Source organism: Scophthalmus maximus, chromosome 16, assembly GCF_022379125.1.
Source record: "Scophthalmus maximus strain ysfricsl-2021 chromosome 16, ASM2237912v1, whole genome shotgun sequence".
NCBI lineage: Eukaryota > Metazoa > Chordata > Actinopteri > Pleuronectiformes > Scophthalmidae > Scophthalmus > Scophthalmus maximus.
In genome coordinates this window covers 8,902,193-8,924,849 of record NC_061530.1, presented here as the reverse complement: position 1 = coordinate 8,924,849, position 22,657 = coordinate 8,902,193, and the positions used below count along the sequence as shown (strand labels likewise).

General features: G+C 45.2%; 2 protein-coding genes across 5 annotated transcripts; one reads left to right on the top strand and one right to left on the bottom strand.

Annotated features, from left to right (window-relative positions):
• The first annotated feature begins 1,360 nt into the window (after positions 1-1,360).
• LOC118286944 lies at positions 1,361-4,275 on the top strand. The gene is made up of 5 exons (XM_035611582.2): positions 1,361-2,273; positions 2,853-2,978; positions 3,142-3,309; positions 3,425-3,551; positions 3,641-4,275. Exons 1-5 carry the CDS (start codon positions 2,033-2,035, stop codon positions 3,747-3,749), a joined length of 771 nt encoding a protein of 256 aa, XP_035467475.1. The 5' UTR covers positions 1,361-2,032; the 3' UTR covers positions 3,750-4,275.
• Positions 4,274-22,222, bottom strand: mrtfba (myocardin related transcription factor Ba). Of its 4 annotated transcripts, none has more exons than XM_047327868.1 (17): positions 22,024-22,222; positions 17,152-17,239; positions 15,212-15,444; positions 13,536-13,601; positions 13,391-13,446; positions 13,132-13,231; positions 12,701-12,925; positions 12,430-12,605; positions 12,216-12,332; positions 11,861-12,108; positions 11,083-11,254; positions 9,360-10,436; positions 9,099-9,221; positions 8,641-8,790; positions 8,328-8,462; positions 8,181-8,241; positions 4,274-8,061 (listed from the first exon to the last, which is right to left on the bottom strand). In XM_047327868.1, exons 3-17 carry the CDS (start codon positions 15,372-15,374, stop codon positions 7,547-7,549), a joined length of 3,384 nt encoding a protein of 1,127 aa, XP_047183824.1. In that variant the 5' UTR covers positions 15,375-15,444; positions 17,152-17,239; positions 22,024-22,222; the 3' UTR covers positions 4,274-7,546. The 4 variants fall into 4 exon arrangements, with proteins under 4 accessions (XP_047183824.1, XP_047183827.1, XP_047183826.1 ...); XM_047327871.1 differs by having other exon boundaries at positions 12,764-12,925; XM_047327870.1 differs by having other exon boundaries at positions 13,156-13,231.
• Between the last annotated feature and the right edge of the window lie 435 nt (positions 22,223-22,657).

Sequence of the window (22,657 nt, the reverse complement as noted above, 5' to 3'; positions counted from 1 at the left end):
ACACACACACACAGATGCACACGCGCACACACACACACACACACACACACACACACACACACACACATACACACGCACACACACACACACACACACACACGCACACAGAGTCAAGTAAGCAGCCGGGATATTAGTTCTGTCAGTATGTGTTGGTGCCAATGAAAGAGTCTGCAATAATAGAAAGAAAGAGGAAAAATATGAGACTTGCAGAGAGTTCCTTAATATTTCAGGTTGATGTACACACTGAGGGATGAAAGAGTGGATGGATGCAGGTCTGCCACTGCAGGACGGGTGACGTCAGCCGTGTAAACTGAGGAAATAATCCTCTGTGCACCAGACCTGCTATTTTTAGTGTACCACCATGACATCTAGTGGTCAATCGCTAGAACAACACACTGCATGAATGTGATTCTCTTTAACACTTACAAACACTGAGAAATGTAAAAACGTGCAATCCTTCTTTCTTATGTACTTCTCTGTATTACATGTGTGTTTTCCCAGGCGATGATGGCACCTTATAATACTGTACAACATAGTGTAGAAAGACAAATTGGAAGTCAACATGAGGTCAAAGATAAGGCTTGCATGAAATACACTCCTTATCTGTGTGCCCATGAAATGACAGTCTGTTGGCCTTTGTTTTCACTCGGCTCAACCTACCATACACACAAACGTTGAATATGTAGGTCAAACACCCACACCGCTCTGCCGATGTCGTAAACTGGCTCCAGGAATTATTGATGCTGCGGTGGCTGGCAACTGCCACATTCTGCAGTTGAACAAGCCGGAACGCCCATATGCCAACAAACTGCACAAGGTTTATCATATTTCTTCAGAACAAAACAGGATAGGAGGGCTTCTGTTCCGGCTCTGGACCTCTGAACATAATGCATTATCAGCAGTAATTGTTTCTGATGATTAAAAATGAAAAGCCTCATCAAAAATGTTCATTTGATATATATATATATATATATATATATATATATATATATATATATATATATATATATATATATATATTTATTGGAGGCAACTTTTTGCAAGTGGTAAAGCCATCCAAGTGAATATTTTTATTTTATCACTGGACCAAATGACTACACATTGGAGTGATTAACCCACCTCAGCTCCCCTTCACCCTGCGGACTGTTTTAGTCTCCTTCAGCCCTTTGTTTTGGTCTGTCATCTTGCCACTCTACCCCTTCACCCTAGCTGAAGAGCCATATAATTTCCGGTAGGAATTGGTGGAGACCAAATCAGAGCTAGAAGCAGATACTATATTAATATATAAATATTGGATTTACATATTTACATGTCAAATGCTACTGCTGCACTATATCTGATGGATATTAACATAACTGTTTGCTCCTCTGACCAGAAGATTAAGTGAATGGTGCTTAGAATACTTAGAATACTAAATTACATGAGTGGTCCATGACTTAATAACAACCTATCAAGGATAGAGATATAGTTTAGAATTTTACACCCTGAAAAACTCCAAGCTGAGCGAAGCTCAACCGCTTGTGCTTGATCAGATTTGAATGACATGGGCGTGGAAACATGAGCAAACAACCACACAACCGTCATCACATTTTGATACAAATGTTTCTTAATCCCCATTGGTGCTCAACTGGTTACTGGAAGCTGCTTTCAATACCTTGGTGTGACCACAGCCTTCATTTACCGGCAGGCACTGACCATTCACCACATTTACATGTTTTATAGTTTAACAGAGGCGTATCTCTTTACACTGTTTACATTATTTAGAAATTGGTATCAGTCATATGCCCTGGTGCCGCTGCGAAAGCTGGCCAGTTGATGGACAACGTATGATGAATCTCGTTCACAGCGCTTCAGATTGGGGTTTTGTTTTAGGATCCAAACCGAGAGATTTTCCACGAGGTCTGAAGTTGCTCCAGAAGGACGAGCCTGGATTCAGATTCGTCTCGTTGTGGTTTATATCACTTTAGTGTGAGGACCCAGCACTTTGTTTTACCTGCTTCGAACGCACCAAGATTGGAGTCCCTGAGGCAGGATGGAGAATCCAGACCAGGACATGGAGCTCCGTCAGTCTTCCAGTCAGGCATCGAGAGTGACATTGAATACCGGCGACTATTCAGAGCCACAACAGGAGCACGAACCTGAGCCCGAATCCAACCAGGAGACCCCGGAGCCGACGCGCCCCCCACGGCTGGAGCTCCTGGAGTTCCGCACAGAGCAGCTTCACAACAGGCGTTTTCTTCTGCTGAGGATGGAGCACATGAGGAAGAAGGCAGGTAATAACTGTGACGGGAGCATAAAGGAAAGACAGTTAGCCCCTCTTTACACTCATGAGATAAAACTAGAATCTCACAGGAAAAATGTCTTTTAATTCAAATTATAAAATCAAAAAAGCTTTTGTTTTGAATTCACCTGCATTCAGACTGGCTCGGGGCTGGCTAGTATACATTAAATTCATTCATTCATTTTAACTTATTAGGCTGGATGACACAATGATATGACGACATGACAACGTAACATCACAAAAAACAATTGGACAAAAAGTAAATTAAAATGGAAAAGGAACATGGAATCCCTTCAGTTAATAGAACAATGAGATTGACGGTACAAGCACATTGAGAAACTGGAGTTTCAGATTATCCCACTTTTCATTTCCAATTTTATTATAGTTTATCCCGCTCCCCCCCAATGTAATAAAAAAAGAAAGAGATTTACATTTGTTCCCGATTGAGCTTCGAAATATAAATACTTGTAATCTGGGGACAGTTTTCATCCAGGAAACCCGGTGTTAAAGGTGCAAGTTTTAAATAAATCAACTATAAGTCAAGCCTGAAGTATACATGTCCCCACGGCAGTGACGTTCGAGGACAGCGATGAAACGTGCGAGCTGGAGTCCATTGAGAGCGAGCTGGAGGAGCTGCAGGCTGAAAAGAAGGCGTTGGAGGAACAGGGGGAGAGCTCCACCCTCACAGAAAATGGAGGTACGTCGTTCCCTCGGTTTTACTTGCTGATGAACTGGAACGCCTCTTGCTTATAGGCCTCACATTAGAAAAACTGTATTTATTAGTTGCTCTTGCACTGATTCACGCTCATACCCATAAAGACGTTGCCTGCTGCATCTACACTGTCACTCCTCTAAATCAGGTCAACAGGATGACTGTCCCACTTATTATAAAAGTGGGACAGTCATCCAACCCTGTGGGGGGATCTACATTCTGCCCCCTCCTCGGCTAACGCAGGAGGACATCGCCGTGGTGCAGACAGTCAAAACTACAGCTGAAGCAGAAACGCCAACAGGCCCGATCACTCCAGGTGGGGTTACACCAACTCACTCACGGTGCATTCAACGTGCATTTTCAGATACATCCTACTTTGTCTTGGGGCTAATCGCAGCGTCCCCCTGTCTCCGTCTCTTCTCATGGTCAAGCGGGCAGCCTGTGTCAGATGTCGGCCGTCACCCGGTGTCCTTCCTGTGAGGAGGTGGTCTTCACAGAAACCCAGAGCACAGTGGGCGACACAGTGTGGCTGCTCTGCTGTCTGTGCACCATGATGGGGTCAGCCTGCACGTTGTTGTTGTTGTTGTTTTTCATACGGTTATTGAACGTGAACATCAGGCGTCACGTCTCTGTTGTCTCCTTCACAGATGTGCGGCGGGCTGCTGTTTGATCCCTTTCTGCCTGAAAGGTGCGAAGAATGTCCAGCACCGTTGCCCCCGGTGTCAGGCCCACATCCACACCTTCCAGCCACTCTGACGCGGACATGGTGTCCAGCGCTACATTGAGGAATCTCTGCAAGCGTCTCCATATTTGACTTTTCATCTGGACAAGGAATCTGGCAGATTTGCCTGGTGGGAACTGCACAAAGGCTCAGAAAACTTTGGTGGGACGTACTCGTTGTTTTCGACTGCCTTGGTCTGGTGATGCAGCCGTGAGAGTCGGCCTCAGTTCGTCTTTCAACGTGACACGGAATTAACTCGAGCTCTCCGCCGTCAAGAGACGACTGCTGACCTGAGGACACGCCCGTTTCCTTGACATTAGGAAAATACATGTGGCTAGATTTATGACTTTAAACTGAATATATGCAAACACGCCGGCACAGGAGCCGCCGAGTCTAACAAAGAACTGTTTTCATGCGCTGGCAAACACAAGTCAATGTTGTGACTTCCTTCAGTCCTGTTCAGTTCTTTTTAAAAAGCAACATATCTGTATAATAATAATAATATTGTTTACTATAAAAAAAATGTAAATCATCCTGTAAATAAATTTACTTCCGCACGTTCACAGTACACCAAATTTTAATGACACAAAGGCATACAGTACTTATATACATCTTTTTTTAAGTATTTACAAAATAAAGAGCCCATGGATGTTACACATGTATAAAAATATGCATTGCATCTATATAAATATATACATAATGTGCAAAACATATGGCATTACAAACAACAAGAGGCATGGCGTGGGTGGTGGAGATGGAGGAGACTCGGATACAGAGAAGAATGTAAATTAGCTGATGGAGAACCTCTGAGCCTCATCTACACTTCCACTAATGTCTCCAGAATACATATTATATCATGTAAAGAAACGTCCTCGAGCTCTGTTCTGACGTTCAACTTCTCCACCCGGGATGTACAATGTTCACATGACGATAAAGGTGTGAGGACGAGCAGGAGCCGACTGGCTAAAATAAGATATTTAAACAAACCACTTAATCGCTCAGATATGAAGTGTTTTTGATCTTGGCCTTCATACGCAGTAAAGGCCCCCACATGGATAAAACCAAGGCAGGATTAGATATTGAGTACAGTATATCGAGGGAGAGCAGCCATTATTGCTTTGAGCTGTCCCCGTGTGGCCAGTCGGCGACAACAACGTCACTGTTATTCATGATGTAGATCGGCTGCAGCCGAGAGGCCCGTGTACACGTCTGATATGAAAAGGCTCCGCAAACCAAACAAATTATACAAAGGGAATCTTTGCTTACAGATTTTACACAAGCATCAAAACAAGATTACATGAGTTCTTTTGCTTTTCACCCCTGAAAAATAAACAAAAACATAATGTTCCACTGCCTTTTCTGGCGACAAAATATCAAATCTGATTAAAGCTGATGGAAGGGAAAAAAACAATAACAAAAAACAGTTAACGAATCATCATCTCTTCTAGGATACACAAAAAAATCAACTAGTGACTCTTACTGTTCATCCAATGTAATGTGAGAAAAAAAAGAAAGAAACACAACTACAACACAACGGGTACAGTCAGTGGGATACGTACAACAAAGTCCAGGAGCAGGTCGGTGCAGTATTTGGCGTAACTCTGTTGGAGTTGATCTGAAGACAAACGTGTCACTGCAGCAGTTGAAGGACAGTGTTGACATCTCCGTCATTTTGCTCAGCTCTCCACATTATTGCTGATGTGTGAACAGCAAGTCAGCATTTCTTCGAAAAAAATAGAAAACATAAAAAAACAACAACATAAAATAGCCCAATTGACTTTTCATTCTGCTAGAAATGACCCTGAAGTACCAACAACAATGTGCCGTCGTGCCACAGCTGGAGAGCAAACGCCCTCTAGTGCCCATGGATGTAATAACACAAGGAAGTGGTTCAAACGTGAATGCAATTTCACTGAAAGTGAGTTAAAAAAGAGCAATCTTATTTCAAAGTGCCATAAAGTATTGATCCCAAATGGAAGAGTTAGACTACGATACTAAATCAGTAACTCATTAGTGAGTGGGATATGATGCAATCCGTGACAAATAAACGTGGAGCATTGGTGACGGCTTTAAAGGGAGCGGAGCCCTCAAAGAGGTGTTTGTGTGCGCGTTAGTGACTGTATCACACCGACAGTACGACACCGATTCAAAACAGTACAACAGTCATCAGAAGCCTTTTGAAGGGTGAAGTTAAATGTGGATAAGATCGTGCACACAGAGAGAGACACACACGGGTGTCCATGCAAGAGACAGGAAGACAATTCCACACGTGCAGGCACGCACACACAGGCGCGCGCACACACGCACACGCACACACACACACACACACACACACACACACACACACACACACACACACACGTACACAAAGTGCAGGGATACTGTAGGACAGCTGGGTATAAAGATCATCTTCTCAAAAAGAAATCGTTCTTGATGTAACTTGCGGTGACTTACACACAATTCACACGTCACGTCTGCTTGTTTGCTCCCTTTCTATTGTTTTTTGTCAGTTTACCATCAGAGGGAGAGAAGAAAAGATTAAAGAAAAAGAAAAGCTGCCAACTTTGTAAGTAAAAGTCTTACTTTTCCATTCCTGTCAAAAGTACATTCAGAGTAACTTGGGAAAACAACTGCAGTGTCTCTGGAGAGCTCGGCCACATGATCACCGCGCCGATCGCAATCATTTTGATCACTTTGTATTAACGATCACCTTGGAAATGCCAAGTTCATGTTTCCCTGTTCCTAGGTGAAGGGGGGCGCGTGGTTCGGTCTTGCCATCTGGTTTAGTGCATACCTCTCACTTCGACGGAGGAGCGTCCTCCTCTCGTCTCAAGTTCGTCAGCTTGTTCGTCAGCTTGACCGCAGGAGACGTTGTGATGGGTCAGAGAAAATCAGAGTTGTCAGCAAACATGTAGTCGACAGTAATGTGGCAGACTGGACCAGTGTGAACAGGTTGGGGCAATTTAAAAAAAACTTGGCTCGGAGAAACGTCAGAGCGCGTCTGGCTTCACAATTATAAAGGGAACAGATTTGACAGCCCTTCCCGAATTCTCAAAACATTTAGATGAGGAAGTGGTTATCAGCTGAGAGAAGCCCACGACTCAAACGCATCCTTGTTAAAGAATCTAAACTTGTGAATGTTTTCATCACAACTAGATTTAATCTGTTGTCTGTTTATTACAGTTATTGCGCTGTAACTTCTGTACCAGCTGTTATAACATACTGTTGTATGCCTCAGTGGAACGAATGCCGACAGAAGCGCCACATGAAGTTACTGGGCTTCAGACACAGGAGTCACTGAAAGATAAACCAGCCACACTGTCAGTAGAAAAAAACTGGGCAGTTGTATTAGTGTGGTTTTAACAGTATTTACAAAGCGTCCAATGCTACCAATCTTCATTTTGCTCGGCCGCCTCCTTTCTGTAAAGAAATCAGCACTGAAATCACGACATCAGACGCTGAACACGCCGACTCTGTTTAAAGTCCCTCCCCCTTTATCACATTGATTTTATCTTCTCTGTTCGGTTGTAAACAAGCCTCTGTTTTTGAAAGCTGTGCAAACTCCTGCTTGTAGTTCAGCTTGATAAGTGCACTGTCCTGTACAGCGTCTCTCACTGTAGTAGAGTGGGAATATTACAGATGTTGTGGATGTACTGTTAAAAGAGTGAAATGGCACGTACATGCCATGATTTCTCCTCCTTTTGTTTCCTCATTTAAAATAATTCTACCTCTTTCGGGCCACCAATCTCTTTCTTCTTCTTCTTCATCCATCTCTCACTCTTGGCTCAGCTGCTCAGTTGATTCTCCTCCATCTTCCTTTTCCAAGCCTCCATCAGTCCCAGTGCAGCTGCAGGTCCTGCGAATCCAGGAAGTCTGTCGGGATCCCCAGTGGCGTGAGAGCCCCGGCAGAACCCGGGGGCATGGTGAGGTCCAGCCACTCCATGTTGTCCAGTGTCGGGTCAGATAGGCCCATGTTGAGTGAGGAGGGGGGAGAGGAGGAATCGCAGAACGACAGATCCGATGTGTCCATGGGCGAGTAGGGCTGCTGCTCCATCAGCTGGGCATGGAGCTCCTCCATCAGACCCCGCGTGCGCAGATCTGAGACGGGCGACGTTCCGGCCAGCGTCCCCTCCAGGAAGGCCTCCAGCTGATTGTCTGTGGCCAGAGAGCAGAGGGTGGGCAGGCTGGGGTCGAGGGCGGGGCTCAGGGTGGGCGGGGGAGCCATGTGGATCTGTGGAGGTGGTCTGCAGAGCACTGTGTTGACAGGCAGTGTGCTGACGTTGGCCGTGACTGGATGGTTCTTAGTGTGAGACACTGGGGTGTCCTGCTGCATGAATGGTGTCATTTCTGGAAGAAAGTACACAGGAATAAAAACATGGATTAGTGTTACACGGACATTGAATTTCATATGACATTTTAAAACCTTGCTCATACGAAACAGATTATTCTGCACTGCACCAAGGTACCTCCGCTCTCTATGAGGATGTCGAACAAGTCGTCCATTTGCTGGCTGGTTGCCGTGGGAACCTGAGAAGACATTCATTGGGTTAAGAGACTTCCGGCAGCGTACATAAAAAGCAGAGCAATTCCTCAAGGCATCCTGTGCATCTGACCTGAGAAGCGTTGTTGACGTGCATGTTGCGGCTCTGCTTGACGGCCTCCTCGTAACGGGGAGGCTCTCTCGATTTGGGAAGCTGAGTAATGAGGGAGGTGGGCTGGAGGATGAAGGCAGGCTGGGGAGAAGACGACTGGGAGAACGAGAGGGAGAGAGAGAATGCAGGCAGAGTTAAGGTCCGATCTGTGTGAGGCGACCATCACAAGTCGAGAAAATTGATCACATGAAATAGTAAATCAAAAAGTATCCAAGTAGTTACAGGCTGAACCAAACTAACCTCCCTGCCTCTTCAGTTATAACTCAGCTCATACCTTGTTGACGGGTCCATTGGAGATGTGGTGGTTGGGCGAAGCCCGTGGAGAGACCCTGCTCTCTTGGGAGCTTCTGAGGAAACACTGGGGATTCATCTGTGGCCTGACCTGGTTCTCTAAGTCAGTCGTACTATTGCACACTGTCAGAGTCTGTTGAGACACAAGAGCACGACTGTCATCTGGCCCAGCAAAAACAACAATTACAGACACCAAAATATGAAACAAGGAAAATCATATCTGTCAAGAATTGGCTAATTATAGACAAACATCCCACATAGAGCTACAGAAGTGGGGATATACAAAAAATGATCCTTAGTTGCAGTCCTGCTCACATGAGCTACAGTATGATTTCTCCAGTTAGAATCATTAAAGGACAGTGGTAGATCAACTATTGATTTTTAAGATGCAAAACGACACATTACGAAGTTGCATCAGACGAGGGGTGTGGCCCGACTGACCTGCAGCAATGGGCTGTGGTTGACTAAGTGCTGGCTGGGTGCGGTCTCCATCTTGGTGCTCTGCAGCTGAGGAGCCGACGCCTGCACCAGGCCTGGATTAGAGACTGTGGCCTGGAGAACTGGCTGAGATGTGGGGAGAGAAAAATACAGCAGCCTGAGTCTAAACGCTCCATTTCTCCAAACCCAAACTGAATTGGTTTGTTGAAGCAGGTAAACTTGCCATTATAATTTGACACCTTACAATACGCCATTGACTCTCACCTGCAGGCTGACAGTGGTGCGCGGCAGCTGGATTGCAGCAGCGTTGTTGGGTAGTGAGACTGGGAGGAGGATCTGGGTACCAGCCTGGGCGGCCGTGGCCAGCAGAGTCTGAGGTTGCCTGGATGCAGCTAACAGGGTCTGGGACTGACCCAGGACCTGGGAGACTCTACCTGGGTGGCTGATGAAGAATTGCTGCAGGCTGGGGGCAGTGGGTTGGGCCTGGGTCTGGGTCTGAAGTTTGGGACTTCTCCTTGACTGGTGGAGCAAATGCGGGCTGGTGCTCACTTGGGGCTGGATCTTGGTGATGAGCTGGGTTTGGGTCTGGAGCTGGAGCGGCTTGCCGGCGGAAACAGTCACGTCTTCCAACTTCACCACCGTTGGCAGGGGGCTTGTGAGAGCCTGGGAGCCCGGGACAGGATTTGAGATGGTAGCAGCAGTGGAACAGTTTGACAGAACAGTACCCTCCATTTTCACTGCATTTGAATTCAGCAAAGTAGGAACAGGATTCATGGTGGGTAGAGAGGTTAGTTTAGGAGACACAGAGGTAGAGTCGGCACTGCAGCCCCCCTGGCCTCTCTTCTCCACCTCCAGCTGCATCTTCAGCTCCTCTACCAACCTCTGCTCCTGCTCCAGCTTCCTCATGAGCTCTTCTATCTGCCGCTCCTTCTCATGGAGCCTCCTGTCCTTTTCCTGCGGGATGTGAAATGGGCTGCGAGGTGAGGACCGTGGACCTGCAGAGCCAGCGCTCACCATCTGTGGTTCAGAATGTGCCTCAGACATGCCTACATCCTGCTGGAGGGCGGAGGGGTCAGTGGGGATGGGTGAGACTGGAGGGGTGGAGGTCATTCTCTCCGAAGCCACCTGGTGCACTGGGAGTACTATGGCAGGGGTGGTGGAAGCAGTGGTGGCAGTGGAGACCTCCATGGTCATGGAGGTGGTAGTGACGGGAGGAGGAATGATGGTGGGAGCGGAGGTGCTGGGATTGTCCTGGAAAGGTTTAAGTCTCTCTATCAGATCAGTCTTTGTTCCCGACACTGGGAGGCCACGCAGCTTCAGCTCCAGCTTTAGCTCCGCAACCTACAAACAGACATACATGTGATCAGGTCAGTATTTTAGACTTGGCTGAAGGAATAATACAGCTAGGAACAGTTTGACAGGAAATCACAACTTAATTGTCATCAAGTCACAAACTTGATATGACATATTAATCACAGAGCTTAAGATGGGAGACAGTGAGACACGCTAACCGATTCCCCCCGCTTCCAGTCTTTAAGCTAAGCTAAGGGCATTATGAAAGTGAATAGAAAGCAAATATGTTGAAAAAAAATGTAAGTGCTGGTGTGAAAAATGTGTATCTGTGTAAAAGAAATCCTACAGGTTAAAGGTTAATTTCTGACACAGGTGATGCTTTTCACAAAATCCCCACGTGTTTGTACTTTTTTTTCTCACTATTTGACAAGGGAGCTATTATTTATTTATTTCATCTTTTTAAATCTAATTTAACAAATGGTTAAAAAAACCACAACAAACAGATTTAAGCTTCCTTGATGCCAGGACAAACCCTTGTAAATCTTATATGGAGCTGTCAGATTTCTATGATAATCGAGGTGGAATTATCTTGAGACAGTGTGGTTTCGTCAGCTGAGCAGGCTGATAAAACAAACACAAAAGGGTCCGTCCCTCTTTACCAAGATTGAAGACAAAAGACAGGATTTGCAAAGACCTTCATCTCCTCCAGGTTTGCAGGCAGGACTCCCGGCCTGCGGTTTGACAGTGAATTGTTTGGTCGAGCCGGAGCTGAAGGCAGAGGGGGAGGTGGAGGGGCGGTGGGCAAAGACACCACGATGGAGGTTGGCAGGCCGCCCGCCGTGCTGCTCTGACCCTCTGCCACAGGTCTACAGAGGAAAGGCAATACAGAAATACAAAAGTTGAGGTCATTGTTATCGGAGGAAATCATTTCCACCATTTCCAAATCGCATGAATAAGAAACAGAACGAGAGGAAGGAGGAGGTGAGAGACGTGCAGGCACACAAAAAAGTTTTGTTGTGGAGATAATTGGAAAGAGAGGAAAAGAGTGGAAGAGAGGAAACGGAGAGAGGAAATCTGCTCCCAATATGAGCAGACCATCCATCCTGTGGCCCACGCCACACTGACAAAGCCAGTCAACCAAACCACAGCACACGAGCACAGTTCAAAGGCAGTGCAGCGTTCCAGAGGCTGAGAGGACATTTATGAAAACAGCAGCTGGTGTAACAACATCCTGTTAATTATTAATATAGTAAGACAGATTGGCAACTAGCTCTAGGCCCCCTGGGTTGTCGAAACCATTGATATTTGGCTAATATTAGGCTTTCAGGCATTTTTAGCTAATGAGTCGTTTGTTGCGCAAATACAGATAAGAGGCACAAACAGTGATTAAGGTAATATAACTCTGTACATTAATACTTCCTATTTTGGTGATGGCAGTCATGGTTTGTCATTGTAATATTCCATAGACGTACTTGAGTGGTGCTGGTAATATAGTCTGGTAGTTGTAATGCTGCTGTTGCTGGCTGAGGATCTGCAGCTGGAGGAACAGCTGCTGCTGCTGCAGTAGTCGGGCGTAAGAGGAGTCCATGGGCGCTTCGCTGGCCTCCACCTTCTGGTCCGGAGGAACATACTGGTGGTATTTCAGCTTCTTTACCCTGGACTTTGGCTCTTTGCCCTTCTTACTGCGACTCTTCTCGGAGGGCGTCTTCTGCTGGCTTTGCTGTTGCGGGAGGAAACTTTTTTAGCGTACGGATTCGTCCAACACCGCCGAGACACAAAGCCAGAAGCAATATCGTATTCAGAGGTGAGAGAAATGGTTGCCCTCACTTTCACCAGTGTTGGGCCTGGTTTGGAGAAGGCAGCAGTGACAGCTGGGCGGCTGGGCGGAAGCTCACTGGTAGAGATCACTTTCACTGTTGTTGCTTGTGTAGCAACTGGGAGGGCCTGAAGAAGAAAAACAAAAAGAGACTTGTTACTGCTAAAGAAACATTCAACACTGTTGGCCAAGAGGACACAATTACTATACCGTTCTCTATCTAACCTGCAGCATGGTGCTGAATAATGGCACAGGTGCTGGGGCGGGAGAGGGCGTCTCTGGTGTTTTGCTCTCCGCTGGTGAGGGGGCAGAGCTCAGAGACGCCTGGCTGGCTGGCTGCTCTGGGGACAGGGCATCGCAGCTGTCTTCATCCAACACCTTGGGGTAATTCACCTGGCCGACTGAGAGACAAACAATGACAAGCAAAGTGGTGTGAGTCCACTCTTTTCTTGTCATCTCTATAATCCTCTTGTGTTATGCTTGTTCAAACAAAGACCTCCTTCTGATTGTGTCTTCTGTGGCGGGACTGAACTAAAGTCCCTGCTCTGGTGTCCCTCACCGATGATGGCTTCTTTGACAGTGGAATCCACTGGCAGAATGTTCTTCTCCACCAGCTCCATTGGGCCGGGCCTCTGGGCGATCTTCTCGTTCAGGTTGTCGGCCAGCCGGGCCCTCTTCAGCCTCATCTGGGTGGCCTGCAATGAGGGCTCTGCTCCAGTCTCTAGGAGTGTCACAGACAGAGAACACTGTATATCATACTATATAAAGATCTTGAAACTTCTCTTAAATTTGGTAGCCATGTTCTTGCTTGCGTGGCCCAACACAGCTGAACATACATACAGTAGAAGGAAAGTCTGTGTTACCGTGTGAAGACGGTAGCTTAAAAGGGCCACAGGAAACACTACAAAAAACATGAAGTGTACATACTGTGAATTAGTAAATGATCAGCACCTTGTAGGATGTGCATCCTGACCAGCTCTGCTCTCTCTGGACGACTGCGGATCTTGTGCTTCAGGAAATTCTCAGTCTTGAAAAAAGAAGAAGAAGAAGAAGAAGAAGAAGAAGAAGAAGAAGAAAAAAAAGAGAGAACAATTAGTGAAATAGCTTAATTGCTATTCCAGTCCAGGGGTGCATCTCCTTCTCAAGTACAGATTTAGCACTTTATTTCTAAACTGTGTGCCCTTACCCTGGCCCTCTCCAAGCTGCGAATCTGCCCATGGAACGCTGCTGGGCTCTTCAGGGCTGCAACACGTAAAAAAATGTTCAACAAATTCAGATTAAAAACAAACAGGGTTAACATGTGATGGACGACTGGCAGCGCTGACACTCACGTGGCATGATGCCCTGGTCCACCAGCTGCTCCCGGGTTCGCCTTTGCTGAAGCCTCAATTGCAGGACTGAAAGCAAGAGGGATTTTTTAAAAGAAAGTAAAATAAAAATAAGAAACAACGAGACAATGAGCTCAAACTGAGGAGGTAACCACACACTAACCTCTCCCCTCCCCCTGATGTGGAACTCATATCCTGCTCTCCAGTCATTATGCTGTCATTAATGACAGTGTCTTTTTTTATTATCATGCACTCAGGACGAGTCTGGTCTTTACGTATTTTAGCAGGCGACCCCATTTCTATAAACTTTGGTTACACATACAAGTGCATGATAGCGTCCGATATTTTTTTTACCATTTCACTTATGAGTGCACATAAATCAGGGGTATTGAGGTGATTATCGAGCTGGTGCCTCCTGTAACTGATGTTTAAACAACACTCCACACTTCCGGGACAAGATGGCAACCAATCAGCCAGATGTGCTGGACTACACTGGTTCCTCGTAACTACTGAGGAATAGTCAAGTACGAGACTCAACACAGGCTAGATATGTAACAACAAAAGGAGAATTCTTAAACTTCAAAAGGACGAGAGTGTGAATCCATAAGGGGGCTTACAACTAAGGGAGGAGACGCATTTAGTAGAACATGTGTATTTTTTACAAATTTAACACAATTTAACACAAATTGAAGACACTTCTCCATTCACAGGAAGTGACACTTTTCAAAAATTTCACAATTGCTGTGAAACATTTCTAGAAAATCAACCTCGGCTCCTGTTTATCCATGACACCGACATTTTCGGGCCCAACTAAACTCAGTAAATAAACAGAGAAAGGTATTTAGTTTGTTCAAGGTGACGCATAGAAAACTTCCAGTCAGTGGCATTCTTATCAGTTCCTCCGGGAAAAACTGTCCAGTTGACCTGTGACCTCAGCGGGCTAAAGCGAGCAGTGGATGATAGGACCGAGCCGTTTGATCACATGGAGGCAGACACGTACACATCAGCCCCTCTGGGAGATCCATGGAGGAAACAGGCTTTAAATGAAAATGCAGTCAATGAATGAAAATCATCGGAGCGGCATGTTGCATATTTCACCCAAATTGGGCACTGTTGTCGCTCTCCCTCTCACAAACACACTGAGTGTCTGTCCAAAAAACACTGACCATCAGCAGCACTTGACTAAAAGTTTAAATTCCAAAAATAATTTGTACCTGATGCAGCATTTTATTCAACAAAAAATTCTTAATGGGTTAGACTCGCGTTATTATTCTAAAAAAACAGACTCTCATTCCCTGTCACTACAACTCAGTCCTCCTCCTGCCCCACACAACCAAAGTGGTCTTAAGAAAGTCACACCTGTCATGATGGTAGACAGACTGACACATGCATGTTAGAGCCAACATGCGAGAAGAGGCTCTGCGGTTAGTGCCAGGGAAGGCTTAGGGGGTGGAAAGTATGAGGTGTTTGTGCGCTCTCACACACAAAAGCCCAGATGATGAGAGGGTGTTACTACTGTTGACATTCCACAGACACTTTCAACTGTCCGGACTTGTTGCTGCACAAATATCAAAATAGCTGCCAATCGACCTATTGATTATCACACTAATCCTTTTCATCGTGATTTTATTAACCTATCTTCTGTCCATTAGAAGGCCTCTACAGCACTATGTCCTCACCATTTTTGCGTTCACTGAGCGGAGGTAGATTCTGTATGGGCTGCAGCGTCAGCTCCTCTAGCTCATGGGTCACCGCCTCACTCTGGGGACTGGGCACCAGCAGACTCGACATCCCACAATCCCCCTCTGCTCCGAACTGCCACTGGCAAACCTGGGGCTCCATCCTGCCTCAGGAGGTGGCTTGAGAACAGGGGTATCGGTCACCGTCCCCTTATGTTATGTCTCGCTGCTACCTGTGTGGAAACAACGAAAAAAGAAGAAAGAGTGAGGATATGGAAGGATGACTAAGGACTGCTCTTCTCCTCTAACTGAATACGTCACTCAGGGATACTTTGTGGGCTCCACATGAACAGTAATTCAGAATAATCATCATCATCCACTTGGTAAGACTCCTTCGCCCCAACTGCTGAAATGCTAAGAGTGGCATTTCATTTCAGCCATCTGGAAGAGCTCAGTCGCAGCCCAAATTATTCATTAAACGAGCTGGGTTGGCCATTATACTGAATAATCGCTTCAAACCACTGCTCATGAGAAACAACGCCAGTTTGCACATGAATGTTCCCTCTGTTCAGACGAGCCTCATAATCTGGAATATGACGTCGCTGTGGCGGTTTCAAACAGAGGGAAAGGAAACATTTTGGGGAGCAAAGCAAACAGTTCAGTATCCATGGCTTCCCAACAGTCTCTTAACCAGAAGATGACAGATTGCTCAGTCTGAACGTGTATGCTATTTATCGCTCTCCAGCAGCCGCCACACTCTCCATTCCAGGACGTAAGTGCGCTTTACTAAGCGTCCTGATGTGTTGCTCTTGGCTGAGAACCACTGTGTTCCTATGGCCGCCTTTATTTCCGCCTGCAGACCCTTGAAGTGCCAAAGACATTAGATGGCTGAGGAAGACCATGGAACAAATTTGGTTACAGCGCATGTAAAAGCGGCCCGCTCTGGTTGCTGAACGCTGATATCAGGCAACGCATCCAAACACAACAAATCATTAACACTATGTTTTATTGCCTCTTGGTTTTCTTTTCTATACCTTAAAAAGTACATCAAAAATGGTTCAGTTTCTCCTGTTGAGAAAGTCTGCAGTATGTTTTTCGTAAAGACATAACACTGTATTTAAAAAAAAAGCAAGATTAATTGAGATTTTCACACAAATGCTATGGTCCTTGATATTCTCACTGTGTTTCCTCAACCTGATCCTCCTGATCTTCTTCAACTACAACGGTTGATAATTCTTCACTCGTTATAGAAAGTGGGAGAAAAGATCAATAAGCTAAACAGTTATATTAGTCTGAATGGCAGTCCTAAAATATCTGTACATTTTGAAAAAAATGTTCAAGTGATCATTCTCAATATTTATTTATGTTTTATTGCCCTGAACACCTGTATATGTCATATATAAAGGGGTTGCTCTAGTTATATAACTCTAGTTAAATTCCTAGTATTGATAATAAAAATGTGCTACTTGTGACATCTCATTAAAAAAAGAAGGAGCGGCAGAAATCTGAAGGCACTGATGAATAATAGATGTAGCCGCTGGTGATATATTCAAAATTTGACCTGATGTCAATTTCTCTTAGAAACTGAAACTACATTTTCCTGAAATTTTTGATTAGTGGGTGTTTCTTGCTTGTGTGATCCACATCTAGATCGGGATCGAATAAAAGAGAAAGTCACTCACGTTGGTGTTTCATCTGATAAAAAGTAACCAATCCAAAAGTTTGTCAACATTGGTTTGGCCCAGGGGTTCACAAGGAAGAGCCAAAATATAGAAGAAGAGTGATGACAAAGAAAAAAAGGAATATAGAAATACATTTAAGAGTGCCCGACAACCTCCATGACAATCTTAGTTGTTTGTTTGTGTGCTTGCGTGTAAATAGGTGAGTGAATAAGTGAAGAAGCAATAATAATGATATTCTGTCTGTAACTTCATTCCTACCAGTAGTAGCAGAGGACAGCAAGGGACGGAGGAGAGAGATGTCTGGGACAGTTGTTGTGCAGAGTCACATTAAGCCATGGAGTCGAGCCTGGTAGGAGACAGAAACATGAATATCACAAAAAAATTAATGAAATTCATCACAACTAACAGAGCACATCACGGAGACAATACTTTTTTTTTTGGCGACATTTGTAATTCTAGGTACCCACTGCTGTCGTGTCTCTACTCTCTGCCCTGCACATCAGATACAATCATTTATAATCCACTGTGTTCAGTGCCGTGATGTCTTCTACATTTGATTTTCAGTTCCTTACACTTGTTTCGCCTGTTGCTGGTCCCACTTTGTTAGTTTATCCCAACCAAGCAACCAGTTCTGATGGTTACGTGAAACATGTTTTGTAAAAATGTAAAAAACTGCTATTTTACAAGAAGATAACATTTAAAAACAACCATTTTCAACAAAAAAATTGAAAGAGAAAGGGGAACATCTACCTGAAACTAAATTGATATTAGCCTTATAAAACAGAAGCCAACCAATAAAATGAGAACACACACACACACACACACACACACACACACACACACACACACACACACACACACACACACACACACACACACACACACACACACACACACACACACACACACACACACACACACACACACACACACACACACACACACACACACACACGAGGGCCACTTGAAGATGTCTGAATGAAACTGGCCCACACTCGAGGCTGCATCAAGGTATCATCAACTTCAATGTTCACAGGTTGCTAAGAAAAACTGCAGAGGTCTCTACGACAAACAAAGTGGCTCCTTCACGCACAGACAATAGAAACTCTAGGTAGTGACGATTTGAGCTGTATGTCACGACGGAGATAATTGTCTTGAAATACATTTCTGATAATGTAATGTTGTAAATTTGTTTATATGTCAGTTCCTCCCTGACAACAGAATCATAAAATGTGTGGTAAGAACAACAATGACCTTGTTTTGCTCCTATGCCAAATTTATGCTTCTAATGTTTTGGTTGTCCATTGAAGATGTGGCTGATTAATTCTTCATTTTTATGTATACATCTTGTTTTCAAAGGAGAGTATTTGGCAATGACTTAAACATTTTCACTGGCAGTACAGCATTTTTGCCAGTGATCCAAGTCTGGGGGGGCGGGGGGGTTGAAAGCTGAGTTCTTGCACATGAAGCCAAAAAAAGACAGTCCAACTATTTATTTGATAGTAGATGGATTTAAATTGACAACAGTAAAAGACAAGCGAAAGAAAGTGACGACAAGGGTTCCAACAGACAGATATATACATGCTGTGTGTGTGTGTGTGTGTGTGTGTGTGTGTGTGTGTGTGTGTGTGTGTGTGTGTGTGTGTGTGTGTGTGTGTGTGTGTGTGTGTGTGTGTTGGGGACAAAGTGAAAGGGAGGAGTGGGGTGAGGGTGGGTGAAAAAGTGAGTAGGAGAAAGAGAGAAATGTAAGGGAGAGGAGGGGGGAGAAAAAAACAACCGTCAAAGCTGATGAGGCGTTGTGGGATGAACATGGGCACGCCATGGCAGAAACAAAGAGCACATCCAGATGTCAGGCGCTGGATCATGTAGGCAACAAGAACCATGTGTTTCATTGAAGGGTAACACACACGGTTTGTAGACACAATCTATAAACTCAATACGAGAATCGAAGGTGTGATCAACAGTAGAGGATAAGAGAGTGATTGGACATTTGCTACTCATGGTTATCATTTCATTTAGTACGGTTTTACTTTCCCCACACAGGTTTCAACAATAAACAAAGAGTCACAGCTAACACAAAAAAAAAATGTTAGCCAAATATGTCACATGACCAGTCAGAGGAATGCTCTTTTATTCTGCCACTGGGTGTGTCTGGTATTTCGAACTGGGCACATGTAACACGCAGTTCAGTAGCCCACACTTATGTCAATCAAAGCACTCATCACTTCCATGTCAGCAAAGAGCCTTCTTTCTTGCGAAACGCGATACCAACAACCCGTCACCTTGTGTGTCATGATTCAGACAGACTAATGAATGAATAACGTTATCACCACAGAATTGTCATCAAAACAAACAGTTGTTCATTGCATTTTAACAGAGAATTGATCTCGAAACAAAACAACACTGATATGGGTTTTAGTGCCACATTAATCATAGACCACAAAAGTTAATTAGCATTCAGCAGAGAAAGAGGGAGAAAATAGATTCTTAAGCTCTGCCAGACTGCGATGGAAAGATGGCACAACCTGTGAGATTTTGAAGTCACAAAAACTGGACAAGGCACATGAGACCTATGAACTTAGACATTTCACCAAAAGAACTGACAAACTAACAGATGAAAATACATCCTCCAAATGAGACATTTTACTTGTGGGACACTAAAACTGCCATCACCTAACATGCTACACGTTGAAGGAGCTATTTCTCCACATTACCAATGCTTAGTGCTGAGATCAATGAATCACGAGCATCTTGGACCAACCCAAATTAACTTAACAATCGCCGGCCTCAAATTTCATTGATGTTTTATATCTGCAACAATGGAAGATTGAGTTCAGCCAGGTTATTATTTGAGTCGACATTTTTGCACGCTGACAACACTGTGTGGGTGTGTCTGTACCCCCCCAGCCCACGCGGGGCTATTCTCGCTCTGTCTCTCAGCCTTGTAAAGCCCTCGACATATGTCACCTACCGCTGAGTCAAAGGCTTTGTCTAGAAACTAGAAATCTTTTAACTAGGATGACCTGGAATCTCCTTGGAAAAGCAAAAAGCTACTCATTAAAATCTCACAAAACTGTATCTGAAGCAAACGGGAATGTTGAAAAGAAGAGCATTATTTTGACTGATATTATGTGGTTCAAGGCATTGGATATCTAACATTTTGCTTGTTACATGGTGGGACAGAATCATAAATATTGCTCATATCACTTAAACCGATGAGCCATTAATTCTGTAATTATGTGACAGATGCCAACCCCCTTCCATTTACATCTCACACACACACACACACACACACACACACACACACACACACACACACACACACACACACACACACACACACACACACACACACACACACACACACACACACACACACACACACACACACACACACACACACACACACACACACACACACAGCCTGAGAACCACTCTCTGCCAAACTAGCTTTTGTGTCTGCAGTTTTCTGGGCCTTAAATAGACCACGTCTTGTCCAAAAAACAAGTCTGCACTCTCCTCCTATCCAGAGATAAGACGGGGATGATGTCATTGCTGCAGCTCATTCCCTAGAATCGGCATTCTGGTCTGTTCCCACAGACACACAAACACGTCATGTTGTTTCCTTCCTGGCTGCCTTTGTACACTTTGCTGACTCGATCCTCTAAAACAGGACAAAAAGACTGAATGAAAAAAAACAACGACAAAGCTCTTAATGGCTTGCAGCCAAAAACCACAAGAGAGCCACACCTAGTAATAGAAGAAAAGTTTCATAGCCACACTTCAGGAGCCATAATGTGAAATAGGATAATAAAAGTGTTACGCAGGCTGGTTATGTAAAGCAGTCTCTGTGAGGTGAACAAGGATCTGACGAAAATGTCCAGGGTGACATGCTCGGTTGTGAATAGATGACTCTAGCATGTCAGTGCCGATAACTCCTGCACCTGAGTGTGAGTCGCACTGCCTCGGTCACTGCAAGCGGAAAAAACAGTCCAGCTTTAGAACATTCCAGCATTGGCCCTTTTCATTTAAACAAGGATCGAGTTCTTCTCAATGCAAACACTAGCTGTGGCGTCGATTTGGATATTCGGTTTTATTTAAATTCAATTTGCCACAGGGAGAGGGACACGGGACCCTTTCGTCCGAAGTGATCCGGGCAGGCGGTTCTTCCTGCAAACCAATACTGCACTGGGAGGTTGAGAACACACAGGGACACACGGCTCACAGCCCTGGGATGATTACTCTGCCATCCAGCCGCATGCACAGTGTGTGAGTGGACGCTGATGTTTCACACTGTCCAATGCCTGGATGGGGCCACCTCTGAAAACCACCATCACATCCTGCCTTCCCGTCTGTCTGTCTGTCTGTCTGTCTGTCTGTCTGTGTGTGTGTCTGTGTGTGTGTGTGTGTGTGTGTGTGTGTGTGTGTGCGCGCATGTCTTTCCAGAGTGGAGAGCACCAATTTTGGCTCTACACAATCGCATCACAACTAAAAAGCATTTAGTTGTGATGGTTAAGGTTAGGGTAAGGGGCTAGGGAATGCATTATGTCAATGGGGGTCCTCACAACTATAGACACAGACAGACACACACACACACACACACACACACACTTGCTGCAGCACAACCTCACTCAGCATGCAGAGAGCATTCCGGCTCCTGCACGAACAGCTCGGATAAACACACATTGAGCAAAAACCAGTCACACAAACAGAAAGCAGCAGGTTTAAGCAGCAATCACATGAGGTGTCGTTGAGTGACATGGCAGTAGACTCCCCCGCGGCGGGTGTCTTCGCAGTGGAGAGGAGGGCGGGCGGGTGACAGAGGTGAGCTAACGTTGGCTAGCTACTTGAAATCTGACAGGTGAGTGAGTGAGTGAGTGACAGTCGGAAGAAAACGACGGGGCTCCGTCATGACCATCATTTCCGGGACTAGCGAACATCCCTCGGGATAAGTTACAGTTCAACACTCGCTGTACAAGATAACCTGTGTGCTCTTTAACCGCGCCGCCGTCCGCCGTGTCCCCGTCTGCTCGACAACAGCAGCACATTTTCGCCAGTTAGCTCCGTTCCGGCTAACGCGGGCTAACATGCTAAAAACAAGACAGCGCCGCCTCGGGTGTCTGCTCTTACCGCACTGCGACGACTGGAAACCGCCCGAGCTCTGGTTCACAACGACATGTCCACTGTTGTCAGATGTCAACTGTATTCACTTTTTTCTTTCTTCTTCTTCTTCTTCTTCTCTCCCTCCAGCTACGAGATTGAAGTTTAATTTTACGGAGTAAAATGGCTGCGACTGGGTCGAGGTTGGTTCCGATGCAGACTGACGTCACGACGCTGTCGGACAGGAAGCGTTGGGAGGGGGCGTGGCGGAGGCCAGGGAGGGGGCGTGGCGGAGGGCAGGGAGCGCTGACCGCTGTTCTTTCTCTCTGATCAGCATTTAGCATCAGACCTGGATAATTGAAAAAAGAAAAGAAATAAAGTAACACACGTCAGCACACCGCCACTGTTACCCACATGAAAACCACTGTGTGGGAACCGCATGTGGTTTAACCCTGGTGGTTCTCTATGAATTGCCAACGTGAAGCCGGTAGATGTCTACTGTATGGAGTTACATCATCCTCAATCATGACATCATAAACTCTCAGAATAAATTAAACATAGATGACATAGTCCTGCTACTCTTGTTTCCGTTTCTTCACTATAAGAGGTTTAGTTAAGCGTTTACGTGAAGTACTGTATGTACTGTGCATAAAAAATACAAAGA